Here is a 23,690-nt window from a genome sequence, read left to right as displayed (position 1 = left end):
TGCGCTTAAGGTGGGTCTTCCCTTTCACGCGACCACCGCAAGAAAGATATAGGCGGTTATTCGGGTAGTATATGCGAACCTGTCGGAAAAATCAAACTTTATCTGAGCTGATTCAATGCAACAAAATCGACATAATCGAGCGAACGTTCTGGAACATGGTGAGACGCCGCCACCAGGGTTCGGTAAGGAGAGAACTGCCATTGTACTAGGCCGTGGAGAGAGCGGGAGGCGCGGTCTACAGGGACACGCGAGTCGCCGTCGCCGTTACCAGGTCTCAGGTCTATGCATCTGAGACGTCCGGTCCCGAAAGCATGGTTACCGCAAGGGGTGTATGCCGTGTGTTGCTGACTCGCCCTCCTGTTGGAGGCGGCCTATACATCCCGTGTTTTGTGATCTGGCACGTCCAGCCGAGCAGTCAGTTGCCTTGTTTCGTCTTGGCTTCTTGAGTGTGGATGGAGAATGTCAGTGGGATGTCGTGGATCTATAAGAACCGGACGAACGGCGGTTATCTTGCGACGTGGTTCATCTTAAATTCTCTGTTGCTTCTGCTTGTAAAACCTACTTCTCGCCGCCCATACTCACCACTGCTTCACTTTGGACTTCATAATACTCCTACCGCCAGTCCACTCGCTCCATTCTCGTAAAGACGCCCAAAGGCACCCCTAACCATGAAGACATCCATCGCGACCATGGCCATCCTCGTCGCCACGGCTCTCGGCCAGAAGACGACATTTCTCTGTAATGATATCAGCGACAATGTCGTGCCGGACGACAGCATCTGCTCGGGCGCGGGAGGCGCCCCCCTCGGCAGAGGCGTGAGTTTTTATTTTCCCCGTCTTTCTTCGAAACTGGTTCTGCTGGTGTACTAGAGCTGGGCTAACGGTGGAGTGACGCTAGATTTGCTGCATCGCGCAGTCGAATGCGCTCGCGAGGTCAAAATTTGACATCGCGTGCGATGACAAGCTGGGGACGGTCCAGAGTACCGGTGAGGCGTGCGAGGCGTAAGGCTGTGTGGGTTGGTGACTGCTTCTTTGGATAATGTGTTTTGCTTTAGGAGCGATTTCACGGTGTTCAGTTCAGTGAATTGAAAACATTTGCTTTGGCTCATCAGTCGTGTGAGATACCCTCACTTTGCGCTTGATATAGGCCCATCCGCGAGCCCTTAAACCTGACATGAATCCAAGGTGATAGTCATTGGTCGAAGAGACCTATCTATTGTCCAGTTCCTCATCCGCATGAACCAGGTTTAGGGGCCTGTGGGTCTACGCTTGGCTTCACCATGCGACAACACCGGATGAGTACGCATCGGGGGCCGGGCCGGTTCCACCGGTTGCAGCGAATCGTGCTATCAACGGCATGACAACACCCACCCTGTTACTCCTTCTATCTGCGTTTTTGGAACGAGAGAAAAAGACTATGCTTGCAGAAACTAGACCGGTTTGATGATCGGCATTGATAGGGTTGACCTGGAGCTAGACGCACCCACCTGAGAAGGGCCAGCAACCCAGAACTAGAGACAGCAGAGTTCTGACCGTGCACTGCCCGGACCACCTTCACAGTTGCAGACAGACACACTACTGCCCCGCGACTTATCTGGGGTCTATCAGTATGGGTACCGAAACATCAATAGGGGGAGGGGGGGCACAGCGTAATAGGGGCAAAGCAGCCAGGTTGGCCTTGACAACTTTTCTTTTCATGTTGCCAGATGATGCTAATCTTTGCACAGTGGACGCTTGAGATAGGCACTGATAGATTCAAGCAAAGGTTCAGGAAAAGACTCAGGTCTTTCCCTCCGGTGATTGTCTGCCTGCCTTCAAAGACATGACGTCAAGCCCGATTCGTGGTGGGATCAAGGCTTCACTCTAAGAAACGGGCTGACCGATCCAGAGTAAACAACCTCGCCGACCATGTTGGCCCCAGGGCAAATCAAACAACCAAAGGTGAGGACGATATTCGGATGGCAGCATATGCCAGCAAACATTTACCCAGATCTTGGAACACCGGGGAGGGTTTCAGATTGGATGATCCAACCCTAATACTGGCTGATGTCTACCGAAACAAGACTATTTTGAGTTTAGCAGCTGAATAAAGCGCATGCTTCATGGGGTGAGGCATCCGTTTCGCGGTCTTACGCTGAGAACTATAATGACTCGAAAAAAGGAAGCCAAGAGATTATACCTCAACAATCAACATGGAGAACACAAATGATCTTTTCCCCGCTCTTTTAACAAGCCCCAATTATTGACTCTACGGAACTCGGCTACTTACTTGAGTACCGGGATAGCCGCGAAGATAAGTAAGCCATTGCGGTGCCTGTCAGTATGGATATCGGCGGTGAAGACAGTAGAACGATGCTCGAAAAGCCGGCCAGCGGGTAGCTCTGTTAAATGTATTGAATCGCAACCCCAAAAGGCCAATATAGAGTGCGTGGAGACTATTTCCCAGTCAGTTGCCTGTGACAGCGACCTGTTACGTACATTGGCCCAACACAACAATTGCAAGGTTTTCCAGGTCTTTCCACTTGCTCAATGGCTAATCGCAAGATTCGAATGTCCGACCCAACAGATTCGGCCCACATGAGGACAAGCATGCAGCACCCATAGGCTAGCAGTTGTTTTCCTCATACAGCATGGTTCTTTCAAACGAACCAAGTACTTCGTAGTGGCAAGAAGCAACACAATCGTCGGTACTTCAACTGCGGTCCGAGATTTTGTTATTATTTGACCTCGAGGCGAGTACGTGTACTAATGTGGAGATGAGGATCTGATCCTTGGAATATGTCACGGCGGCTCTGCTGGGCACGATCATTGAACATATGCCAAGTAGAATATCGAGCCAGATTCTGACTGGGCACAGGGATCTCGGTCAACTTCCGACTACCAAGAGGTCTTGGTGTCTCGGGAATCTTGGCCTGCCGCGATGACCCGTAGCTTTATATCAAGTCATCGTCTTCAAAACATGATGACCATGCTCCACTCTGCACTGCGCACCTCGCTATGATTTTTTGACTTCCATCGTAGTACCTTGCCAGATCTTCCGGTCCCTCCCGACATTGCTTGGGGCCAAGGAGCCCCAGCCGTGAGCCGGCTCGGCCTCAGTCTCGAGCTCTGCCCATTCCGTGCGTTTGGCGGCTCTGAAAAGGTACATGCCGTGGCGCCCAGCCATTTCGACTTCATCACGAATACTTCCTCCCGACAGACGTGAGCCCGCAGAACCGACCGGCGCCCCGGTTCTGCTCAATGCTCTCTGCTGATGCCATACCCGGAGCTTAAATCTGAAGAGTTGTGCTCGGTGATCTGTGGAGTCTTTCGACGCGGGGTTTGGATGGCAAAGGTCTTGGTCCTGATGTCTTAGGCGAAGACTCTGAGGATCTGGGGAGAGACCCGCTGCCCACGAACATGGTGAGCGGAGTTACAGGAATATGGAGGCGGGGTCTGGGGAAACCTCTTATCGAAGGCGGAGAGATATGGGGAAGCGAACAGAGAGGAGTCGTTCAGACGGAACGTGATGGGCGACGCGCCCCAACCGGACATGGGCTTCGTAAGTGTGGTTGAATTTCAGCTAACACGCATCACTTTCTCTATAAGAAGGAGCACCCGTTCTCCTCTCTCAACAGAAAGCGTTTCTGGTTCATCGTCGGTCGCCTCCCTTACCTGTGTTCCCGTACTGCCCTCGTCATTTCACAAGCAATGGTCAACGAAGAGAAGTCCTCGCCCCAGCAGGGCGGCGGTCTCCCCCCCTCTTCTACTGCCATCGAGAACAAGACTGCGGACCAGGTCACCAAGGACCCGTCTATCATGGAGGCCAACGAGGCCAAGGGCGAACTGCTCCCCACTCCGGAGGAGCAGATTGATGCCTTGGGAATCCCGAACTGGAGAGAGCTAGAGAAGAAGGTCGTCAAGCGCCTTGACATGACCCTCCTTCCTTGCTTGTGGGTTCTGTATCTGTTCAACTACTTGGACCGCGCTTCAATCGCGTAAGTTGCAACAAACCCGTCCCAATTCACGATGACACACAATCTGACTCATTTTCCGCCTGCAGACAAGCCCGTCTTAGTTCCCTGGACGAAGACCTTAACCTTGAGGGCTACCAGTACGGCACTGCCGTGTCGATTCTCAGCGTTGGGTAAGCATCAACCCGTTCATGCCGCTTCTCCCGCCAAAGGTTGGCTCTAACGCGAAACAAAAAGTTACGTCCTTGGCCAAATTCCTTCCAACATGATCATCGGAAAAGTGCGGCCCAGTCTCTACCTTTGCTGCATGGCTTTGATTTGGTCGAGCGTGTCGGCTGCCACTTGCGGTGTGAAGAACTACCAGGGCCTCGTCGCAGTCCGATTCTTCCTTGGTGTAGTGGAGGCTCCCTTGTTCCCCGGTGTAGGTTTTCAGCTTTGGACTTTCGTCTCTTGAGTGATCCTCTAACTCCTTGCAGGCCATCTATGTCATGTCTTGCTGGTACACTCGTAGAGAGATGGCTCTACGCTGTGCTATCCTGTACACTGGCCAGACGCTTGCTTTCTGCACAGCAGGTCTGATCGCGGCGGCCGTGTTCGGAACCCTCGAAGGGAAACACGGCCTGGCCGGCTGGCAGTGGCTTTTCATCGTACTCGCTACTGTCGGTGCCGGTCTCGCGATGATCGCCCTGTTCATTCTTCCAGACTACCCGGACTCGACCACCGGCAGCGCACGTTGGTCCATGACGGAGGATATGCGCAAGGTGGCTGCCGCCCGCATCCTGGCCGATCGTGTGTCCACCTCCGAGGCCAAGGCCGGTGTTTGGGCCGGACTGAAGATGAGCATCTTCGACTACAAGATGTGGTTCCTCGTCGGCCTGAACATCGGTATTTCGGCAGCCTACGGCTTCTCTAACTTCTTCCCGTCCATCGTCCGGGGGTTCGGCTACAACAGAACCATCACCCTCGTCCTTACGGCGCCGCCCTACATCTTTGCGGCCCTTGGATCTCTGGTGAACGCGTGGCACTCGGATCGAACCAAGGAGCGCGGCTACCATTTCGCTGGTCCGATCGCAATTGGTTGTATCGGATACATCATTTGCCTTGCTACCGCGGACAGAAATGCCAGATATGGCGCGAGCTTCATCTACGTGGGCGGCATGTACATCGCCAACCCATTGGTTTCCACGTGGACGTCGAACACCATGGGAAGGACGCCGGAAAAACGTGCCATCTCGGTGGCGCTCGTCAACGTCCTCGGACAGATTGGTAACCTGATTGCCCCCTACTTCTTTGACGACTCCGACGAGCCGCGCTACCGTCTGGCTTTCATCATGATGATGGTTATGGGTCTTTTTGCATGCGCGAGCGCAATGGGCCTGAAGTTCTACCTCTACCGCGCCAACAAGAGGTTGTACCGGGACGCTGTTCGGAACGGAACAGTCTACAATCCTTACGTCATGTAGAGATATCCGGACATTCTTGTTGCATGAAACCGTTCTGTGGGGGTCAAAGGTTTGCGTCAACTCAACATGGACTTCTGGGAACAACAAGGCTCAAATCTTTGTACAGATTTCATTACTCAGTCTTGTTAATTGCCAATTCCACACTGTATCCTATAGAACATGAACTGCCGGGGCTGTAGCTCGGCAATGATCACGAGTGTCTGTGCCGACATCGAATCATCAAGGGTACCTTTTGCCAAATGAGATACACCTTTTGTTTCGACGGCCATCCTTTGGATTCCTCAACTAACTCGAGATCGAAGTTCCATAGCAGCTTGGCCATAATGATGCGTAGCTCAGCATAAGCCATGCTAGTGATTCCTAGATTAGCGGATGGTGAAGTGTAAGTTATCAGACTATAGGTTTGTCTTACCTCTTGCCGATGCAGTTCCTCGGACCAAAAGAAAACGGCTGGCTCGAAAATTTGTCATCCTCGGGGAATCCCAAGGCACTCCCAGTATCTAACCATCGCTCTGGCACAAAGTCTTTGGGGTTCCTCCAGTTGTGTTTCGAATGACCAGCTGAGAGTGGATGTACGCCCACCGCCGTCTGTTCGTAAAAGTGTGAGATTCTGATTTCAATCACGAGAAGATGAATTGGGTTCCAAAACGAGAGAATGAGACTTACACCACCAGGTACCCATCTACCTTCGATCTCCTCACCAGTACCGGGCACGAACCGTGGTAGAGTACTCGGGCTTGGAGGGTAGATCCTCAATCCTTCCTCGATCACCGCCTTGAGGTATCTCAACTCCGCAGTCGAAGCCATGGTGATTTCTGTCTCAATTTGGAATGCGTTTCTGATCTCCTGCGTCAACTTGAGTAGCTTGTCGGGAGCGTTGCACAAATGGAACGTGATTCCAGAAAGTGCCGTAGCGGTGGTGCCGCTGCCCGCCACAATGAATGCCGAGGCCATTCTGACCAGATCGGCGTTGCTCAAGTCTGCCTGTGGGTTTTCCAAGATGTAGCTCATAAAGTCGCTTTTGGTATGCGTGTCTTGCATCCGCCGCTTGACTTTGGCGGCTGTCAGCTCCCCGTGTTTCTTCAGCGCGAGTTTCTGAGCCTTGGGCGCCAGCCATTCCAGCCAGCTCTCAAGGCCGTAGTGAATGGCAAACTGATACCTCACGATGCCTTTGGCCCTAGCACCAATGACCTGTAGCCATGGTTGAGATGCATCGTCAAGGCAGCCGGCAGCTTGTCCAAAGGCCAAGTCGCTGATGATGTCGAACGAGGCTAGACTAAACCATTTGACCAAGTCCTGGGGAGAACCCTTAGTGCTAGTGTGTCGGAGCTGTTCCACCAACTTGTCGGCGTAAAGCTGAAGAATGTCTTCCTGCTCCCTCAAAGCTCGTTCGCTGAAAGCTGGAAGCACGGCTTTCCGCAGTCGGGCGTGTGGCTCCTGGTCGGCCGTTACAATGCCGCCGTTGCGGATTGCAGGGTTGGTGATTCCCGGCCCGGCAATCCCGCGGCCGTCAAAGCATTTTACGAATTCGGGTGAACGCTGGCCGTAAATCTTCTTCCATGCCGTGGAACCCGTGTATGAGAGCTCGTCGGGTGCGATTCGTATAACTGGGCCGTACTGCTCGTGCAAGTCTCGGATCCGCCAGGCTAGATTTCCCTGGAGGTTGACGAGGTTCCAAGGCAGTCTAGTGACTGCCCATAGTCGAGGTCCGGGGTAATGCCGCAAGGGATGGAAGCAGAGGTTGTAGATGGCACGATGGACAATGAGAAGTGTAGGCTACATCATGTTAGTCCGCGCCTGGGGTGACGAACCAAACAACTTACGCAGACGACAACCAGTATGACAACAATCCCAAAATGAGGATTGCAAGCGGCAGAGCACGCTTCTATCAATGACTTGAGCCCCAGCATTTGATATTTGGCAAAGCTTGGCTCTGTAAAACAACAAGGAAGTAGTAGTTCAACGTCTCAGCCACTTCCGTTTCGAAAGCCAAATGCCAAGCAATACGGACCGGGTCGTCTTTATGTTCATCGCGGGGGGGACGTTCACTCCGCATTTCACGAGTCAGGGATCATGGTTGAAGTGCAAGTGGTGAGCTCACCTCCTGAAACGTGCGTGAATGTGTGGTCAGCATGGTCCTGATTTCAAGCTTCAAGGACCAAAGATCCTCACTGCGGGTCCCTTGGAATTGCGATATGCGTTGCATCATGTCCCTCGGTAAAAACAAGTGCCGGCTTCGACTGCAACCTCGACTGCTGCCTCGACTGCTGCAACCTCGACTGCAACCTCGATAAGCTCTGTTTAATTCTCTCTCTATGGGTATCTCTATTGTTCTTCCTCAAAGAAGTGCACCACTGATGGTGCGAAGGAGGCGTTGCCATTAACATTTCCTCCGTATTGTAAATAGCCAGCCACGTCGGCGGCGGGAATGGTAACGATGTCTTGGTAATCTCCCATGACCCAGACACTTTGCATGCCCATTACCATGTGCTGCAAGATGTGGCAATGGATCTGGATTCTTGTCAGCTCGCGTCTCGTTTTCAACTTGATGTGAGATCGGACTTACCATCCACACGCCCGCGTCTTCCACGCGCAGACGCCAACCTCTCCACCCAGAAATGTCCCCCGACTTTGTCTTCTCAGCATACCTGTACAGGTTTGTTGTGTCTCGCTTGACAGGGTTGTAATTCTTCAGTCTCTCTTCGTTCTCGGTGGCGTTGTAAGTCCCGTTCCCACTGCCGATGTCCCAGTAATGCCCGCCGTGAGCATGCAGGGGGTGGAAGTCAATGCCACCACCTCCGTTGACAAGAGACCCTGTGTTGTGCCAAATGATTTCAAGTACCTGCTGCGGCGTCAGTCCTCGACTCAGTTCAGAATATGGCCTCTTCTCATGAACCCACCTCGCCCATTTTTGCCGGCCAGGTCAAAGTTGTTGGATCCCAGCCGCCGTTTTTAATGGCGGCCGTGAAGTTCGGGATTGCAGACGGGCCATTTTCGTAAATGTTGATCAAGTAAGGCTGGTCTCCCGGATACGGCGTCGAGGTCTCGTTCCATTGGAGTCCGTTCATCTCCCAAAGGATTGTTTGGGTTGAGAGTTGACGGTTGTCAATGTGGATGTGACGCGTGACTTCACTGGCGGTGGGGAAGTTGTTCGGCTCCAATGGCTCCAAGGCGTACTCGGCCCACTCGAAGGACATCCTGGAGAATTTAAACGGAGGTGCGGCCGGCGCCGTGGTGATCTGCGGTTCCGCCTTGGAATATCGAAGGACGCCGTAACCGTGGTAAACCTGGGGTCGGTCCTTGGTCTCCAACTGAATGAGGTAGTCGGTCGTGCCGTCGAGTTCCTCTTCGGTTTTAGTTTTGAAGATGGCATCAAACCGTTGGCCTGAAGACAGCTGCATATAATTCTCGGTGTGAGGCTTGGTGTAGTGACCGTCTGCTTCTATGATGGTGAAGTTGTCGTGGCCGACAATGCTCATCTGGACCATCGATAAAGCTGTGGCGCCGATGAAGCGCATGCGATAGGTCTTGCCGGGCTCGACGTCGATTACAGGCAACTCGCAACTCCCGTTACCGGCCGTCTCCCCGACGGCCACGCCAACTCCGTTTATGAGGACGGCATTAGTTTCGCCGGTCCAAGTGAAAGGTGTTCCGACCAAGTCCTTTTCGATCCGAGAATCCGTCTTGTTGAAATAATCCGTGAGAAACACGATACGTTCTTCGTCGTAGGCATAAGGGGACTCGGCTACGTCCTCAATGATCAACGGTCCGGAGGCCGTCATTGCCTGGAAGCCGACGTGCGAGTGGTAGAAGTAGGTGCCGGATTCGGATTGCAACGGGTAGACCTCGTAGTCAAAGAAGCGGTCGGGAGGGATTGGCCATTGGGTAGCCGACGGGCTACCGTCCGAGAAAGGCGCCATGCGCATACTCAATCCGTGCCAGTGGATGGTGGCATTGTGGTCCTTCATGTCGTTGTAGACTCGGATCCAACTCCTCCGTCCCGGCTTCAGCCTCAACGTTGGCCCGAGTAAGGTTCCATTGATGAGCGCCGAGGGGCGTGTCTGACAAGCGATCGAGACATTTTCGTATGTCAGTCTCAATACTTGGTCTGGCACGAAGCTGTCACCATGGGTTTTTCGACCTCCGTAGTGTCCAGGAGGACTGTTTGGCGACTTGGGCGGTCCCCAAGCACAGACATGCGTGAGCAGAGCGAGAAACCAGACGAATGAAAAGAGCGACGTCATGATGTCCTGAGCGAGCAGGAAGAAGAAGAAGGGAGAGACGGAGGATGGCAAACAGCCAAGAGGGAAGCATGGCCGCAGTCTAATAAATTACCTTCATGCGACTGCCCGCTCGCTTGACCCCTCCTCACACAACAATGTTTGTCTCGCAAACAAACCTGTCCGATTGGCAGCGTTTAGTTAGCCCGATGCGCTTCTCATTCCAGCATGATCGCGGACCTCGACTGGCCCCCCTCTCCCTCATTTCAGCGAATAAAGTTTCGGCCGTTGGGAACACTCGCCGAAGTGTTCCCCTTCGGCGGCGCCGACACGTTGTCGGCGCTGCATTCCAGACAGCCCTGTGCCGGTTTATGTCCTGGATGTAAACTCAAAACCCCGCCAGGATACGGCAATTCCTCATCAAGCTTGCAAAAAAAGAGTGAGAAGAAGAGTGGGGTTCAGCGTTGGCAATGCCAACTGTCGTGGAATAGACTTCCAGCCATCCTTGTCCTTATTTCAAATTCGAATTAAGCCTGTTTGCTTGTTTGACCAAGTGTTAAACGTCGTTTGTGGGCGATTGATATCTCTCTATGGGTTCTGCTTCTCTTTCCCTCGTGTCCGGAATCCCCGGATATACTGCAAAGGATCTTCTTAAGATCTGCGGGCGCTGTAGATTAACTTATAGTCCCAATTTGTTGATCGCATCGCGCGAAAATGCCATCATAACAAAGAAACCTATTTTTTTTTAAGTTTAATGATGGTCTGCGGCCTCAGCCGAACCCATGTCCAAGCTTTGCGAAAGACACTGACATGCTATGGACTTCCGGGGTGAGTGTCATTCCACAACCCCTCTCATTTCGGCCATTCAAAGAAGTGTGCAGCCTCAATACTTGGCGTGCTGGTGGGATGAACAGTTCTTTGGGCCAACTTAGGCAATAACTGATTCGATGACCATCATGACTCATGGATCAGATTAGATGGCCTGGGATCTCGTCAGCCCTGCTATCCGTTGCTACGATTCAGTCCACACAAGAAGTCCAAGAACATGGTTACCTCTGTCTTCGTTTGATTGGAGTCACAATTGGACTTTAATATAACAACTTGTCACTAGCCAGTCTGTTAATTACAAGATCATCTAGGGTCCGAAACTTAGGCCAGATTATGTCAGTTTGCACCAGTGTCAGGTCTATAAGGAACCAAAACGCCACTCCTTTTCCAAAGGTTGGAAAAGACCGTTGAAGACCTGCTAAGAAGTGACTTTCCAGTACCTAAATGCGGGCAGGATGCTGAAGTTGAAGCCGTTTTCCAGAACCTCAACATACCTAAACCGGCCGCGGTGCTCCCGTCTATCGAAGCGGGGCCCATCAACATCTCCGAGACGCTCTGAAGGTAAGGTCCGACAAGATACTTGCATTAATTGGTTGGAATGTCTCTTTCATTGTCCTGGGGTAGAGTCCACTGAACAAGGTGGATCTCTTCGCATATCATGATTACGCCAGGTATGTCTGAAAGTGTGGTTTGATTACCGGCTGAGAAGATGTCGTGGCTGCCGGTGGAATAGGCTGCATGGCTCACTCCGTGACTGAATTGAATTTTGAGAATTATACGGGCGAGTGAACGATTTGCACGCATGATGCCTCTACTGCGTGTGCTCATGATAGTTTCCCTCAATGATGAATCCAGCTCCAACATGTAGCTGCTCGATATTCTTTCCTCATCCCATTGGCTTGATCAGATACATGAGCGCCCTGCTGATATGGTATTGACGTATTTAAATCTTGTGCAAACATCCCGGTAAAGGTTATGCCGGTCAATGTCATGTCGGATCCGTGACAGCGCCCTAGGTTGCCTGATGCAGTAATCAGAGGTCGGCCTGCACATACATGTAGAGGATTTGCCTCCGAAACCCAATACCTTTGAGAACCCTCTCCTCCGCCATGCTCTTGGTGCTGAATCGGACCATGGGGAGAACACGATAAGCAAATTAAGCTACATCTTGAGGCTAAGTATCAAGGTAACCCTGCAATGTGAATGGTTGAGTGCGATGCAGCTCTCACCTGAGTCACGTGGTTTAAGCTCGCCAAATAGATCAAATCGAAGAAACACATGCCGTTATCCAGTGGTGTCCGTGGGTTGTCAGGGTGTTACAGCAGACAGTAACTGCTGGTTAAGTACGTGAAAAAAAAAAAAAAAAAGGATGGATTTTTCGCCGATGACTCAGCCTGTTAGTTGGGGCCCATAAAGGTCAAGCGTGTCCATGGGCTGTGTTCGGCCGAGAGCGGGCGATGAGGCCGGGCGGAAGCATTATATTACTAACAATGACTCTTCTTTACATCCGCGGCTCGCGACTCGCGTATTTCGCTTTCGCGAACAGCTTGGCACGCGAACAAAACGCTGAGGCCACGCTCGATGTGACTCTGCATGTTTGTTGCGGTGAGGAAGGCTGCGTTGATTGGTCACAACCGACGGATGTACCTTGGCCTTTCTTCAAGGGAGAGTGTCACATTCTCAACTTCACGGTAGAATACCTCACAAAGTGTCAAGCACTGAGATGATGAAGAAAAGGAGTTTTGGACGCAAGTCAGACAATGTCTGGCAGAAATTGCGTCTCACAACGTCAAGAATGCGTCTTTCCTCGGCACCTATCCTCTGATCTGTCACATTGAAAGATTTGGCGATGGCCTCAATGTGCCAATCGTTCGGCCGAGTTGTTCGTATCACCGAATAGTCAAGATTGATGATAAACACGGGCTGCAGGCAGTAAGATGCCAAGAATCATGACGTTTCTGTCATCCCGTAAGCTATGAAGGATTGGTGGTTTCAAGTCACTGCGTTATTCTTCCTATTCGTTCTGCTGGTCGTGGATCTTCGGTGGCGATGCCAATTGAGCGTCATGGCGCGACATCAATGGCCTGTTGACCACGGCTTGTGGGGTCAGCGTTGAATATCCAATCCTTGGTTGATGCTTGGCAATCCTAATTGGAGGACCTACCTACGTTATCAAAGCACATGCTTTGCATTTCTTTTGTGCGACTGCGCTGTCCGGTATCACGACCGCCAGAGCGAGTCGCGAGTCGGAATAACACGCCGTCAAGTATCAACCATCTCCCCGTGCATTGTGCCCACTGCCGAATCGCGTCAGCAAAGCAGATGAAGCAGGCTGCATCAGACCCACAGCAAAGGCGCCAGAATCCAACCCTACGTCTCACATTTATCCACACTTCAATGATGAGAACTGAGATGCTTACTGCTACGTCTTGCTTGATGCATAAGCAGGAAGTATATGGGCCTTCTGAAGAGCTGGTAGGGACGTCGATATAAGATCAAAGAAATCCCACTCATACCCTTTTCTGATCCTCGTGTCTTGTCGTCACGGACATTCTAAATCATCGTCTTTAACATCATGACGGCAACCTCTGTTCGCGACACCGAGGCCCACTCCGGTGAGAAGCCCCTCATCCTCATTGCGGCTTTCCCTGGTGAGGGACACACAAATCCTCTCCTAGCCATTGCAGCCCATCTTGTCAAGAATGGTTATGAAGTTGTCTTCCTCACGGTGCCGGACTTTAGCGGCAAAGCTCAAAACGCAGGGGCCGAATGGATTCACACGGACAACCCCTTGACGGACGCAACATTCCAGGCCCTTGGCGCCGCGGCGACCCTGCCTTCCGGACCCGAACGTTTTGCTGCCCAACTCACGGTCGTCTTCTTGGACAACCTTCCAGTACGGACCCAGAGGACCGAGGAAGTTCTGGCACAGTTGAAGGCTAGAGACCCTAGCCGCCAGATCATTTTCATCGAAGACGTCTTTAACTGGTCGTTCATGCCTTTCAGGTATGGTCGATCTCTACCCGACGGCTTTACGGATATGCCCAAAACCATCGGTATCGGCGTCGCCCCTCTTATTATGGAGAGCCGAGACACCGGGCCGGTCCCCCTCGGCCTGCCGCCCGATTCCACGCCCTCGGGCCGTCAACGAAACCAAGCTCTCCAGGAACTCCTCGAGAAAGGTCCCATGAAGCCCATGATGGATGCCTGGCAGGATGCAATGAGGAAGACAGGATGCACAAGCATCCCCGAGACGGGTTTGTGGAGGTCTTGCTACACAGCCCACGATGCCACCCTACAGCTCTGCTCTCCTAGCCTTGAGTATCCAATTTCCGACCTGCCGCCCTCGGTTGACTTTATCGGCGTGATGCCGCGCAACATACCCGATCCGTCCTATCAATACCCCTCTTGGTGGTCCGAGGTAGAAAGAACGCAGAACAACAAATACCGCCACGTCGTTTTCGTGTCCCAGGGCACCGTTAACCTGGACTACTCCGAGCTTGTGTTGCCGGCCATCGAAGCCTTCGCCGATAGGCACGATGTTCTCGTCGTGGCGGCGCTGGGCGTTCGTGGCGCTCAGCTCCCTTCGAGCTTCACCGTGCCTCCGAACGCTCGAGTTCTGGACTACCTGCCCTACGACACCATCCTCGAGTATTCTGACGTTTTCATCTCGAACGCTGGATACGGCGCCCTGACGCACGCTGTGCGCAATGGCGTACCCGTCGTTCTTGCGGGTGAGAACGAGGAGAAGGTTGAGGTTACTATGCGCGCCGTATATGCCGGGCTCGGCGTCAGCCTGGCCACGCAAAGGCCAACCGCGGAGCAGGTCAGGAAGGGGGTTGATCAGGTGTTGAGGGACACCAAGTACAGAAAGGCAGCGATGAAGTTGAAGAAGGAAAACGACAGCATGGATGCGTTGGCCGCTGTAGAGGAGAAGGTGAAGGAGTTGACGTTGTGAAGGAAAACACTGAAGATGGAGACTAATATCCCCCAAGTGCAAAGCCTATGAAGTCGGTAGATCCAATTAAGCGTTTTTTTGCATGGATAACCGCTCACTGAGATATCAAGTAAAACGCATGAATGCCAAGCTGATTCGCAGCTGCCTGACTCTGATTGTCTGTATCAACAATTTTGATTAGAGATCGTGTTTTTCTCCCTAGTTCTGTTCTAAGGCCATGTTCAAGTGGAGCAGCGTTCGACGACAGCTCCCGCTATTGTTGACATTTTAGATGAGGTAGACAAGGTGCAATCGAGAACAGGACGCGTTTTGAGTCGCCCTTTTGCTATACCTGTATCAGTCGAATAGGTGCTTTGATTTAGCCGAAAAGATTGGCATTTCATCAACACAACACTTTCTCGGACAAGAAAAGTTCCTCATAGGACGGCGTCACAGTTTCTCAATACCACACATTGTCCGTGGTTGATATATTTATGAAGTTGAATACTTGTCTTCAGTGTTGATCTTCAGACCGTCAGCACTGGTCGAGCCCTTGCCAGCAAGATGGATACTCATAGCAAAGCATTAATAATAAATCGCCCGTGTTCGCGGCTCCCATGACTTCGCCTCATGATGCCATCGTGCTGTTTAATCATCATGACTTTGGCAAGAGTATGCTTAGGCCGACACAAAGGTGATGCCAACAAGTCGCGGTATTTTATCACTGTGGTTGTTTTGCATCAGTATTCCCCCTAAACTGTGAGCAAGCTGTATAATACTGACCATGCAGTTTGTCGATCCACCATTAATCGTGATTTTAAACTTGTCTCTCTTCAACTGCAAAAAAATGTCACTTCTTGTCAATTTTGTAACAGATTCCACTAATTCGAACAAACCTGCACTGAGTATTGTCCCGGATAGTTTCTGTCCAGGTACTCCTTCAACTGACTGGAGCTGACTTGGGATGCAGATATAGAGGCCATTTGAGTACCATCGAAACTATTATGCCACTGAACCTTCGAAGAGGGTGTATTACGTGATTGCCGAGACATACTCTAGAATTTGTTGACGTTGGCGATGGTTCTAAATTGCTGTGAGGCCTGGATCGGGACGGGGCTTGATTGCTCTCTGTTTTCTATAGACCTTCGCATACAATTATTGAGAAATGAAGTGAGCAGATAGGAAAATAAATGGAAATCTCAGGTGGGAAGAGAGTGAATATCGTGTGGGTTCTTCGTACAGCTTTGCCCTTACCCCCACAGAGGGAGAAACAAACATGAGAGACGACATAATTGGAACTTGTGTATGACAAGTCTCGCTGATTGGACAGCAAAGATCATGCGGGCAGGGCAGATTCGGATGACAGGCGAACCATTGCGACCCAGCCTCTCTTTCTACGCTGACTGACTGCATGCAATATTGGCTGTCTGCATGAGGGCGGTGCCACGGCGACCATCAGGCTACGTGAATCCTGCATCAGCTGCGGCATCCTGGTGACCGGTGAAGCTGTGCCGCTCGCCACCTCATGTTTTGCCACGTTTTCACCCACCCTCGCGACACAGATGTGACAGGGTGGCTTATCGCCTTCTATGTTTGGGATGTATAACTGGAGGCTGGAGGCAGGAGCCAGAATCTGAATTCCAGAGGGCTGACTCGTCAATGGGCTTTCTGTCTCACGTCCGCGGGCTCGGAAATCCCGCGCCATTTCCGGCCTCGAGTAGTAAGAGCAGATGCTCCGATTTCCAACTCTGGTTGGCCATGATCTAAAAGCCTTGGATCCGTCATGTTAATTGGGGTGATCGTACTCAAAGGTCGACTGGAGCCGAGTATGGAACGACTCACAACATCCTGATGCATACGAACACGATATTGTCTGGCTGTTGTCCTTTCAACCCCTTTAGTTTATCCAGAGTGCCTATGTTGAATGCATGTGACTGTGGCCGACCCTAGTCTGCAATGTAGACTCTCTTATGCATGAAGCCAACCAGTTGGTTGGGCTGAACATCGGTGGCCTCCTTGCCGTCTTTGGAGTCAGACTTGGTCTGTTGGCCGCACGTGGGATGCACCAACTGCGAGCCATCCTGGGCAAATTCAACGGGCCTACCACGAAACCGCCCTCATTCTAATGTTCCATTCCCGAATGGGCCACTTTCCCGTTGCCTTGCCGCTTCTGCCTACTACTATGCCCCCCGCCAGGTAAAAATAAAACCAATGGAGCAGAGCAAATCTGCTATCTGAAAGCCGTTGCGAATAGACGAGGCTTTCCCAAACTGGCTGGGTGTGGGTGACAGATGGGCTTAAATGAAGACAAGGCCAGCAAATCAGGCGTGGTGACGCTACTCCCTCTTCTTGGGCCCAAAAGACCAAAAAACCTATTTGAATGCTCGTTTGCCCCGTTTTTGCAGATCATAGGATGACATCGCAGATTGACTTCGGCTCTCTTCGTCCACGTCAGTGTAGCACCTGCACTTTCATATTCTCCAGTGCCTCGTTTGTTCCTCTCACTTCGGGCCTGCAATTCGTCATTGAACAGCGCCACAAGCTTATGAAAAGCCCAAACTTCGCCTCAGTAGAGCTCAATACTGTGTCGATAGGCTCAGGGTGGAAGCAACCAGTACAGCCTCGTTCAACAATCATCGGTAAGGCGCCTCGTCTCAGGACTCGCAACATGCGGTTAACTAGAATGCTTCAGTTGCCGAGTTTCAATCATGGGAAATCAAAGTCCCCCTGTTCAGGGTCTCGTCCAGGGGGGTAAGTTGATCCTGGATGACAAGGGAAAGGTCTCAAAGATCTACGACAGGGGAGAGTCAGCCCGATTGAAACGAGCAGCAGCCAAACCCGACGATACATCGAAGAAAGGCAAAGCGAAGCGCTTCGACAAAGCATCGCCCGAGCCAGATCTCATCGAGAAGATTGCTGATGAGCTTGACGAGGCAAAGGTTTCATACGTTCTCGAGCCTGAGAGGATGTTCATTCCACACAACCAGCTTACGAAAATTCTCACGTTCAGCCGGATTCGTAGCATTGTACATATCCTGAAATGCTTCAGTGGTGAGAAAGACAAAGAAGCCATCTCACGGCGGATCTTTTCTGGAAACCCCGAAAAAGGAAAGGCTCCCTGCGTGAAGCTACTGGCAGTTCTCATTGGAATCAACTCGGCGGAGCTTATGGCCAAACATATGCTGTCCGACAACATGTCAGACATATGCTTGCCGATCCAAAAACTTACAGTCAACGGGAAGCAACAGCTGCGTTGCCGAGAACATGGGTTTCACAGCGAGTTCAACAACTACCGTCGACAAGACAAGCGAGAAAGGTTTTCTCAATGGTCTTACTTGTTGAGTGCGCCATACATCACAAGACAGAACAACCTTCACTCGCACTATATCCTTGATACTGGCGATGTCTTCCCCATGGACTTCGAGTATAAAGTAGAGCAAGATGTTGACACTGAATCAACCGCCAAAGGCTCCGGAAGCGACGGAAACACATATGGGGGGTTCAGCGAGGTCTACAAAGTCAGAATTCATGATGGACACTATGACTTCGGAGAACACGGTGTAAGAAATCTCTTTGACCCCGCCATTTCGACTTGCTGATGATTCGCGTCTTATCAGATCCGTCACCCGCGAGGCTACTTTGCGCTCAAGAAGCTCACGTCCCATAACCGGACGAGCTTCAATCTGGAGCTCTCGTCGCTAATATTCACGGGACGTAACTACACGAAAAAGAACATGATTCAAGTTCTGGCTACATTCGAGGTGGTTAATCCTGCAACTACAGCCTCGACGTTCTACCTGCTGTTTGATTGGGCCGAGGGTAGTTTGAACAAGTTTTGGGAGAGCAACCAGACCCTAGTCGGTGACAAGAGCCACTGTCTGTGGATGGCAAACCAGTTTTACGAGATCAGCGAGGCACTTCAATGCGTTCACAACGACCACGCACAGACGATGCGGTACTTGGAGGACCGAGATTCAAACAAGGACCTGTACGGAAGACATGGTGATATCAAGCCAGGTAAGTAAGCACCCGTGATAGTTCGTGGATTTTCTCAACACACGAACTGACCAACATGATCCAGGAAACTTTCTCTGGTTTCATACGAAGAGCCCCCCTGGTCTTATAGCCTTGTCGGACTTTGGGCTCGGAAGATTGCATACCCAGGTGTCCCGGTCAAAGCAAGACCCCAAGAACATTGAGAGAACGGCCACCTACCGCTGTCCAGAGTTTGACCTACCGTTGGGCCAGGTTTCACCAAGATCGGACATTTTCAGTCTCGGCTGTGTGATGCTGGAATACGTTACCTGGTTCATGATGGGCTTGCATGCCGTGGAGCAGGTCTTCCCCAACGCCCGAAGTGAGCGCGACATCTACGGGTTCGACTCCGACGTCTTCTTCTCCGTCAAAGACAACAATGCCGTTCTGAAGCCGTCCGTGGTGTCGTGGATCAGAGGCTTGCAGAGCCACCCAGACTGTTCTTGGTACATTTCGGACCTCCTCGACACCATCGAAACAGGAATGCTGGATCCTAACGGAGCAACAAGGTTACCAGCGAACCGGCTGACCAAGAGAATGAAGGCTCTCTTGGCGACATGTGAGACCACGCCTAACTACTATCTTGGGGTTCGATCAAGAACTTGAATGGCGACCGAGGACTGTGATTATTGTCACGATGCACGAGGATTCACCACAACGTTGTTTGGACCATGGTACTATTGATAGAACGCGACTTCTCTAAAACCGGACCCTCGACCACCCTCCGAAGCATCGCCACAGGCTGATCGCAAACTTTCCAACTGCTCCCGTGTGATATCCATCGGTTATGTCCGTTAAATGTATGCGCTCGCGCAGAGTGTTTGATAAGAGGTTTGGTTTTCTGTTCCTGGGGTCGTATTCGTCTGCTGACTCAGTCATTATAGTGCGATCTCACGCGCTGCTCAAGCTGAGCCAGGTCGTTCTTGAGTATTGAAGCTGTTAGCGAAAAGAGTTCGAGATTATAAGAGAGGAACTGGGAGTTTTTGTGCACATTTTTCATTGGTGTGGGTAACATGAGAATGTATCGGTCGGCTCTCTCCTGGTATTGGGGGTCAGTTAATCGATGCAAGGCGAGACCAGGGAATTCACACTGCCGCGCTTTACCTTGACTTGATACTTTCCTTCGCCATAAATAGAATCAAGAGATTTCTTCAGCTTCCGTTGGTCGAGATATCTCGCCCTCATCAGCTGCTCGTGCGGAAACGGATTCGCCGCTTTGGGTGTTGGTGCGGCGTTGGGTAACGAAGACGATGACGCCTGCCCAACGGCCTTCTTCCCGGTGTCTTCTTTGACTTCCAGCCGGTTCTTATGGCTTGAGTTCTTCTTCAAGAAGGCCATGTTGAGCGACGTGACGCAAGTCGTCGATGGGACCGGCCCAAGTAACTCTTCACAGCGTTTTTGGCGAGGGGGCTTGGATAGCGGTGCTCAGCTTGGGGCGATGAGAATCAGAAATGGATAAAAGGTAGGAAGTGCGGGGGGGACCACACGCGAATCGAGGGCGAAGACTAGGCGGCTCTGCGCCTCGAAATCGTTCGGTCACCCGAGCAGGCGACCAATCCTGATCTCGAGGCTCACTCGCCTGTGTCTTGCATGATGCATGATGCGTATCCCAATGGGAAGCGGACAACACATGCTACATGAACACTGCCTGTTGCTCCACTTCCCGGCTGATTCTGTCGACAGAGGTGCTTCCGTGGCTGTATGTTATCTGATGAGAGACCAATCGATCTTATCTTCGCCCCCGCATGTGAGCACGAGAGGCATCATCCGAACAGCGTAGGCAGTCTGCGAGGCAGGTGGGGAGATCGCTACAACGAGGGGTTGCGAGGACAAAGTGTAAAAAACAAGAGGTGATATAATGCTTGGTGGCTTTCTTAGATTTATGTAATTCACTTGAAGCCCTCCAGGTTGTTGTCTTTGCCAGAGTTTGGTATCTATATCCTCTGTGCTCTTTCACGTAGACAACTCGGTGAGGTTATCAAATCCCTAGCATCATCTACAAAAACCCATTCACCTCAATTTGCAGGCTCCAAAATTCAGACGAATCTGAGATCAGGGAGAAAATGGATTTGCCGGTTCAGCATAGAATGTGGATGGCATCGGATTTGGACTTTTTTGAATATGGAGAACGGAAAGCAGTCGTACTTCGTAAGCTGGAGGGTGAAGACGTGAGTAAGAAACCAAATTACAAGAGGTCCATCTTGGCTGACCAACACGTGATAGTGCACAAAAGATATTCTCTGCACGAAAGAAGACTGGGAGAAATGGTTTGACTCTGTAGGCGTTCCAATCTCATTGGAAGACACGACGCTGATAACGATCAGACTTCGAACACGTCTTCAGACAGGGAACCGCTCAAGTCGGGACTGAATGTGGTGTGGGTAGCCTGAAGCCGTAAGACCCCTATCATGTTTGACTATCTCTAATACCTCCTAATAGTCTATGCAATCGTGGCCCTCCTGTCTTTGATGAGAGCCCAGGGCCTGTGAAAGATCTTCCGTTCACGAGGAATACGTGGAAACGACTCACCAAAGACTTCCATGTATCTCTCAACGTCAAACGGACGATTTCCAGGCGGGTTCCGTGTTTTTCGTCTGCTCGCGAATACGATTCGATTTCGGGACAAGTCAAGATGTGTAAGTCCTTTGCAATGTTGTTTGCGCCAGAGCTCTCAACTGACCGCCTTGGAAGCCTTCACGGCACGAATGTCGGCAAGTTTACCTGACGACTTGGCCATGTCCACCACGCACATCCCGGACACCAACTCAACGTTTGCCGTCGTGTATGGATGCAACGACGAGCAGATGGGGGACATCGAGAGAAGGATACGGAAAGCAGATGGACAATTCCACCACCCATTGCTCATCCCAGGGATATTTGCGGAGTTGGAACGAACGCGGCTGGTAGAAATGGCCGAAAATCTCCTGGACGTTTTCGCCCTTCGATCGGAAAGGTTGAATTCTGCTTCCAAGGCAGACCCCTGGAGCCCGGAATCCGACGCGGACGGCAAAAGGACACAGGAACATCTGAACCTCTGCATGGGAAGTCGAGACTTGGTCAGTCATATCTCGGCGGTGAAACGTCAAATGGCCAAGCTGTTGAAAGAGATGTCCGTTGTGGAGCGGGAGATTGAATCGCTCAGGGTTGACAACATGCCTCGAGAACATATGAGAGAACCAGGACTAGTGGACACAGGGACCAAGATGAGGACACGGGTCGAAGATATCTTGATCGAGTACGACGACAAGATTGACGACTGCAACATGATGATCTGCAACATGTCACTCGCCATGCAGACTGTGAGTTATCTGGACTGGTTCTAGACCAACCCACTAGTAACTGACTTGGCACAGGTCTGGAATCACATTGCAAGACAGGATTCGAAAACCAACACGAAGATTTCGCAAGCCAACGCGGCGATTGCGGTCCAGACGAAAGTGGAGAGCGCACAAATGAGGACCATAGCGCTCTTGACGATGATCTATCTTCCTCTTTCCAGCGTTGCGGTACGTTGTTGATATTGCCAACCCAGCTTGGCTATCGTCGAGGTATACTGACTTCTGCTCCAGAGTATCTTCTCGATGGACATGTTTAACTGGGAGGCTATTGAGGGACAAACCATCGTATCGAAGCACATCTGGCTGTTTTTTGTCCTGGCTGTAGGGCTCACGCTGGTCACCGTCGCCGCCTGGTTCTTCGGGACGCGCCGCGAGAAGGCCATGGCGGCCAAGTCGGACGAGTATTTCAACTCGCCGCAAAGAAAGAACACTTTGGAGTATGTTTAGACCAATTGGCAAGCAAGTTCGCGTACATAGTAGTAGTGTTGAAGAGATGATTGCATTTCCCCGTCCCCTTTTCAAAGCCCAGGGACGGCAAGTATGTGTAGTCACGTCTGGCTAGGTTAGGTGCTCTAACGCCGTCTGGACAGTGTAGGCGGTAGAGATAAGATTGTGACTGCGCCTCTGCTTACCCAATTGTGGAATTGGTTCAGTTCATATCGTAGGCGGGTATCTCTTGAGACAGCGAAGACAGTAGTTGAGGAAGCAGAAGCGCAGTTGTCCTGTCTAAAATGGCTGGCTCCTGAAGGGGGGGAAATTGCTGTCAGAATACGGGATGGGGTTTTGGATGTTCGTATAGAAAGAAGCGAGAGTACAGGCAAGATGGCGCGTACTTGGACCCAAATACTAGCGGGAGATGAATAGCATGGCGACAGGCCATGGCATGGCAGGATGGGCGGGATTGGGTGCTGACACAGAGGGTGATCGATCGGAGGCCGCGAATCGCAATCCGCGGTCTCGAGGTGGAGCTGTCGCCATGCCGCGGAGCCGAAATGAAGGTGGGGGAGGCGCAGTGCCGACAGCGGTGGAGAATTGACTAAGGAGAAACTTGCTACGGATCTCCACGAATGAAGCGCGGACCAGACATGAATAGCCACTCAGTGGAGCGGCCACGCCGAGGGGTATATGGTGGTAGTTATGGGAAGTGATGGCACGCGTTGGTATGAATAACTGGGCGACTTCAACAACGGAGTAGGTGAACAGTGGGTGACTTAACGAATGGAGGTTCCCGGTGACCAAGAGGGTAACCGTGAGTGCCTAGGTAGGTTGAAGAACATTTTAGAGATGCCTTTGGTGGACAGTCAATGCCGGCGAGCCAGTTCAGTTTGGAAGGGGATGGGCTATTCTTAACAATTTGTTTCGACGAGTCCAGCTTGAAAAATTTCGGCGTATCACCAAGCCCATGTTCGTCCCACAGGTCCCACGGACCCCGGCTTGTGGGACCTGGAATCCCAGAGGAGCGGATCCGGATAATGGCATGGATCATGTCCGTGGAAGAGTGGATGAATGGATGGCGGGTGGAAGGATTGTTGAGCTTCCATTAAAAGGGGGGTGACGTATGGAAGGTAGGTATTTCGGGATGCGGGTACAATTCTATGTACGTGTACAGAGTACAGAGTACGTGTACGTTCAAGAGGTAGCGGAAGAATTCTCGGGCCGGAAGATGGCAAGCGAGAGGACCCGTGCACCCGGTAGTGGTATGCAGCCGGCCGGGCTAAGCTTTTCTGAGACTAGCATGGCGCTCAACCAGGGTGAGCGAACGAGTCTACAAGGGGCCGGAACCTCGAAAGCGCCAAGTGTATCCATCCATCCATCCCCTGGGTGCGGTGCTGCTGCTACGCTACACTACATGATCTGCGATGCTGGGACTCCCGCTGCCCTTGCTTCCCCTTCCTTGGCCTTCTATTGATCCTTCGC

At 51.7% G+C, this 23,690-nt stretch overlaps 10 protein-coding genes across 10 annotated transcripts; 5 read left to right on the top strand and 5 right to left on the bottom strand.

The window, feature by feature from the left end:
• Positions 1–460: 460 nt before the first annotated feature.
• CDEST_09138 (uncharacterized protein) lies at positions 461–1,101 on the top strand. The gene is made up of 2 exons (XM_062925297.1): positions 461–815; positions 898–1,101. Exons 1-2 carry the CDS (start codon positions 669–671, stop codon positions 1,003–1,005), a joined length of 255 nt encoding a protein of 84 aa, XP_062781348.1. The 5' UTR covers positions 461–668; the 3' UTR covers positions 1,006–1,101.
• A 2,406-nt stretch (positions 1,102–3,507) lies between these two features.
• Positions 3,508–5,415, top strand: CDEST_09137 (Putative major facilitator superfamily, MFS transporter superfamily; the record flags this gene model as incomplete). Its single annotated transcript, XM_062925296.1, has 5 exons — positions 3,508–3,540; positions 3,588–3,976; positions 4,042–4,125; positions 4,190–4,373; positions 4,429–5,415. 5 exons carry the CDS (start codon positions 3,508–3,510, stop codon positions 5,413–5,415), a joined length of 1,677 nt encoding a protein of 558 aa, XP_062781347.1.
• A 190-nt stretch (positions 5,416–5,605) lies between these two features.
• CDEST_09136 (Putative cytochrome P450) lies at positions 5,606–7,325 on the bottom strand (the record flags this gene model as incomplete). The annotated part of the gene is made up of 3 exons (XM_062925295.1): positions 5,606–5,765; positions 5,828–7,191; positions 7,239–7,325. The coding sequence occupies 3 exons, from the start codon at positions 7,323–7,325 to the stop codon at positions 5,606–5,608; spliced, it is 1,611 nt and encodes a 536-aa protein (XP_062781346.1).
• Positions 7,326–7,588: 263 nt separating this feature from the next.
• Positions 7,589–9,696, bottom strand: CDEST_09135 (Putative multicopper oxidase, second cupredoxin domain, multicopper oxidase, copper-binding protein). Its single transcript, XM_062925294.1, has 3 exons — positions 8,316–9,696; positions 7,982–8,257; positions 7,589–7,926 (listed from the first exon to the last, which is right to left on the bottom strand). The coding sequence occupies exons 1-3, from the start codon at positions 9,657–9,659 to the stop codon at positions 7,741–7,743; spliced, it is 1,806 nt and encodes a 601-aa protein (XP_062781345.1). The 5' UTR covers positions 9,660–9,696; the 3' UTR covers positions 7,589–7,740.
• Positions 9,697–11,174: 1,478 nt separating this feature from the next.
• On the bottom strand, positions 11,175–11,755 carry CDEST_09134 (uncharacterized protein). Its single transcript, XM_062925293.1, has 2 exons — positions 11,550–11,755; positions 11,175–11,484 (listed from the first exon to the last, which is right to left on the bottom strand). Exons 1-2 carry the CDS (start codon positions 11,596–11,598, stop codon positions 11,303–11,305), a joined length of 231 nt encoding a protein of 76 aa, XP_062781344.1. The 5' UTR covers positions 11,599–11,755; the 3' UTR covers positions 11,175–11,302.
• A 1,283-nt stretch (positions 11,756–13,038) lies between these two features.
• CDEST_09133 (Putative UDP-glucuronosyl/UDP-glucosyltransferase) lies at positions 13,039–14,421 on the top strand (the record flags this gene model as incomplete). Its single annotated transcript, XM_062925292.1, has 1 exon — positions 13,039–14,421. One exon carries the CDS (start codon positions 13,039–13,041, stop codon positions 14,419–14,421), a length of 1,383 nt encoding a protein of 460 aa, XP_062781343.1.
• A 416-nt stretch (positions 14,422–14,837) lies between these two features.
• On the bottom strand, positions 14,838–15,557 carry CDEST_09132 (uncharacterized protein). Its single transcript, XM_062925291.1, has 3 exons — positions 15,297–15,557; positions 15,184–15,237; positions 14,838–15,124 (listed from the first exon to the last, which is right to left on the bottom strand). Exons 1-3 carry the CDS (start codon positions 15,450–15,452, stop codon positions 15,122–15,124), a joined length of 213 nt encoding a protein of 70 aa, XP_062781342.1. The 5' UTR covers positions 15,453–15,557; the 3' UTR covers positions 14,838–15,121.
• Positions 15,558–16,821: 1,264 nt separating this feature from the next.
• Positions 16,822–19,887, top strand: CDEST_09130 (Putative protein kinase). Its single transcript, XM_062925289.1, has 6 exons — positions 16,822–17,039; positions 17,093–17,960; positions 18,018–18,417; positions 18,482–19,266; positions 19,320–19,477; positions 19,543–19,887. Exons 2-4 carry the CDS (start codon positions 17,109–17,111, stop codon positions 19,039–19,041), a joined length of 1,812 nt encoding a protein of 603 aa, XP_062781340.1. The 5' UTR covers positions 16,822–17,039; positions 17,093–17,108; the 3' UTR covers positions 19,042–19,266; positions 19,320–19,477; positions 19,543–19,887.
• CDEST_09131 (uncharacterized protein) lies at positions 19,485–19,805 on the bottom strand. Its single transcript, XM_062925290.1, has one exon. The coding sequence runs from the start codon at positions 19,771–19,773 to the stop codon at positions 19,492–19,494; it is 282 nt and encodes a 93-aa protein (XP_062781341.1). The 5' UTR covers positions 19,774–19,805; the 3' UTR covers positions 19,485–19,491.
• Positions 19,888–21,067: 1,180 nt separating the features above from the next.
• On the top strand, positions 21,068–22,220 carry CDEST_09129 (Putative corA, transmembrane region; the record flags this gene model as incomplete). The annotated part of the gene is made up of 4 exons (XM_062925288.1): positions 21,068–21,071; positions 21,127–21,734; positions 21,789–21,941; positions 22,005–22,220. The coding sequence occupies 4 exons, from the start codon at positions 21,068–21,070 to the stop codon at positions 22,218–22,220; spliced, it is 981 nt and encodes a 326-aa protein (XP_062781339.1).
• Positions 22,221–23,690: the final 1,470 nt, after the last annotated feature.

The sequence above is a fragment of the Colletotrichum destructivum genome, chromosome 5 (genome assembly GCF_034447905.1).
Source record: "Colletotrichum destructivum chromosome 5, complete sequence".
Classification (NCBI taxonomy): Eukaryota; Fungi; Ascomycota; class Sordariomycetes; order Glomerellales; family Glomerellaceae; genus Colletotrichum; species Colletotrichum destructivum.
The sequence above is the reverse complement of the archived record's forward strand: the minus strand, read 5'-3'. Positions and strand labels throughout refer to the sequence as shown.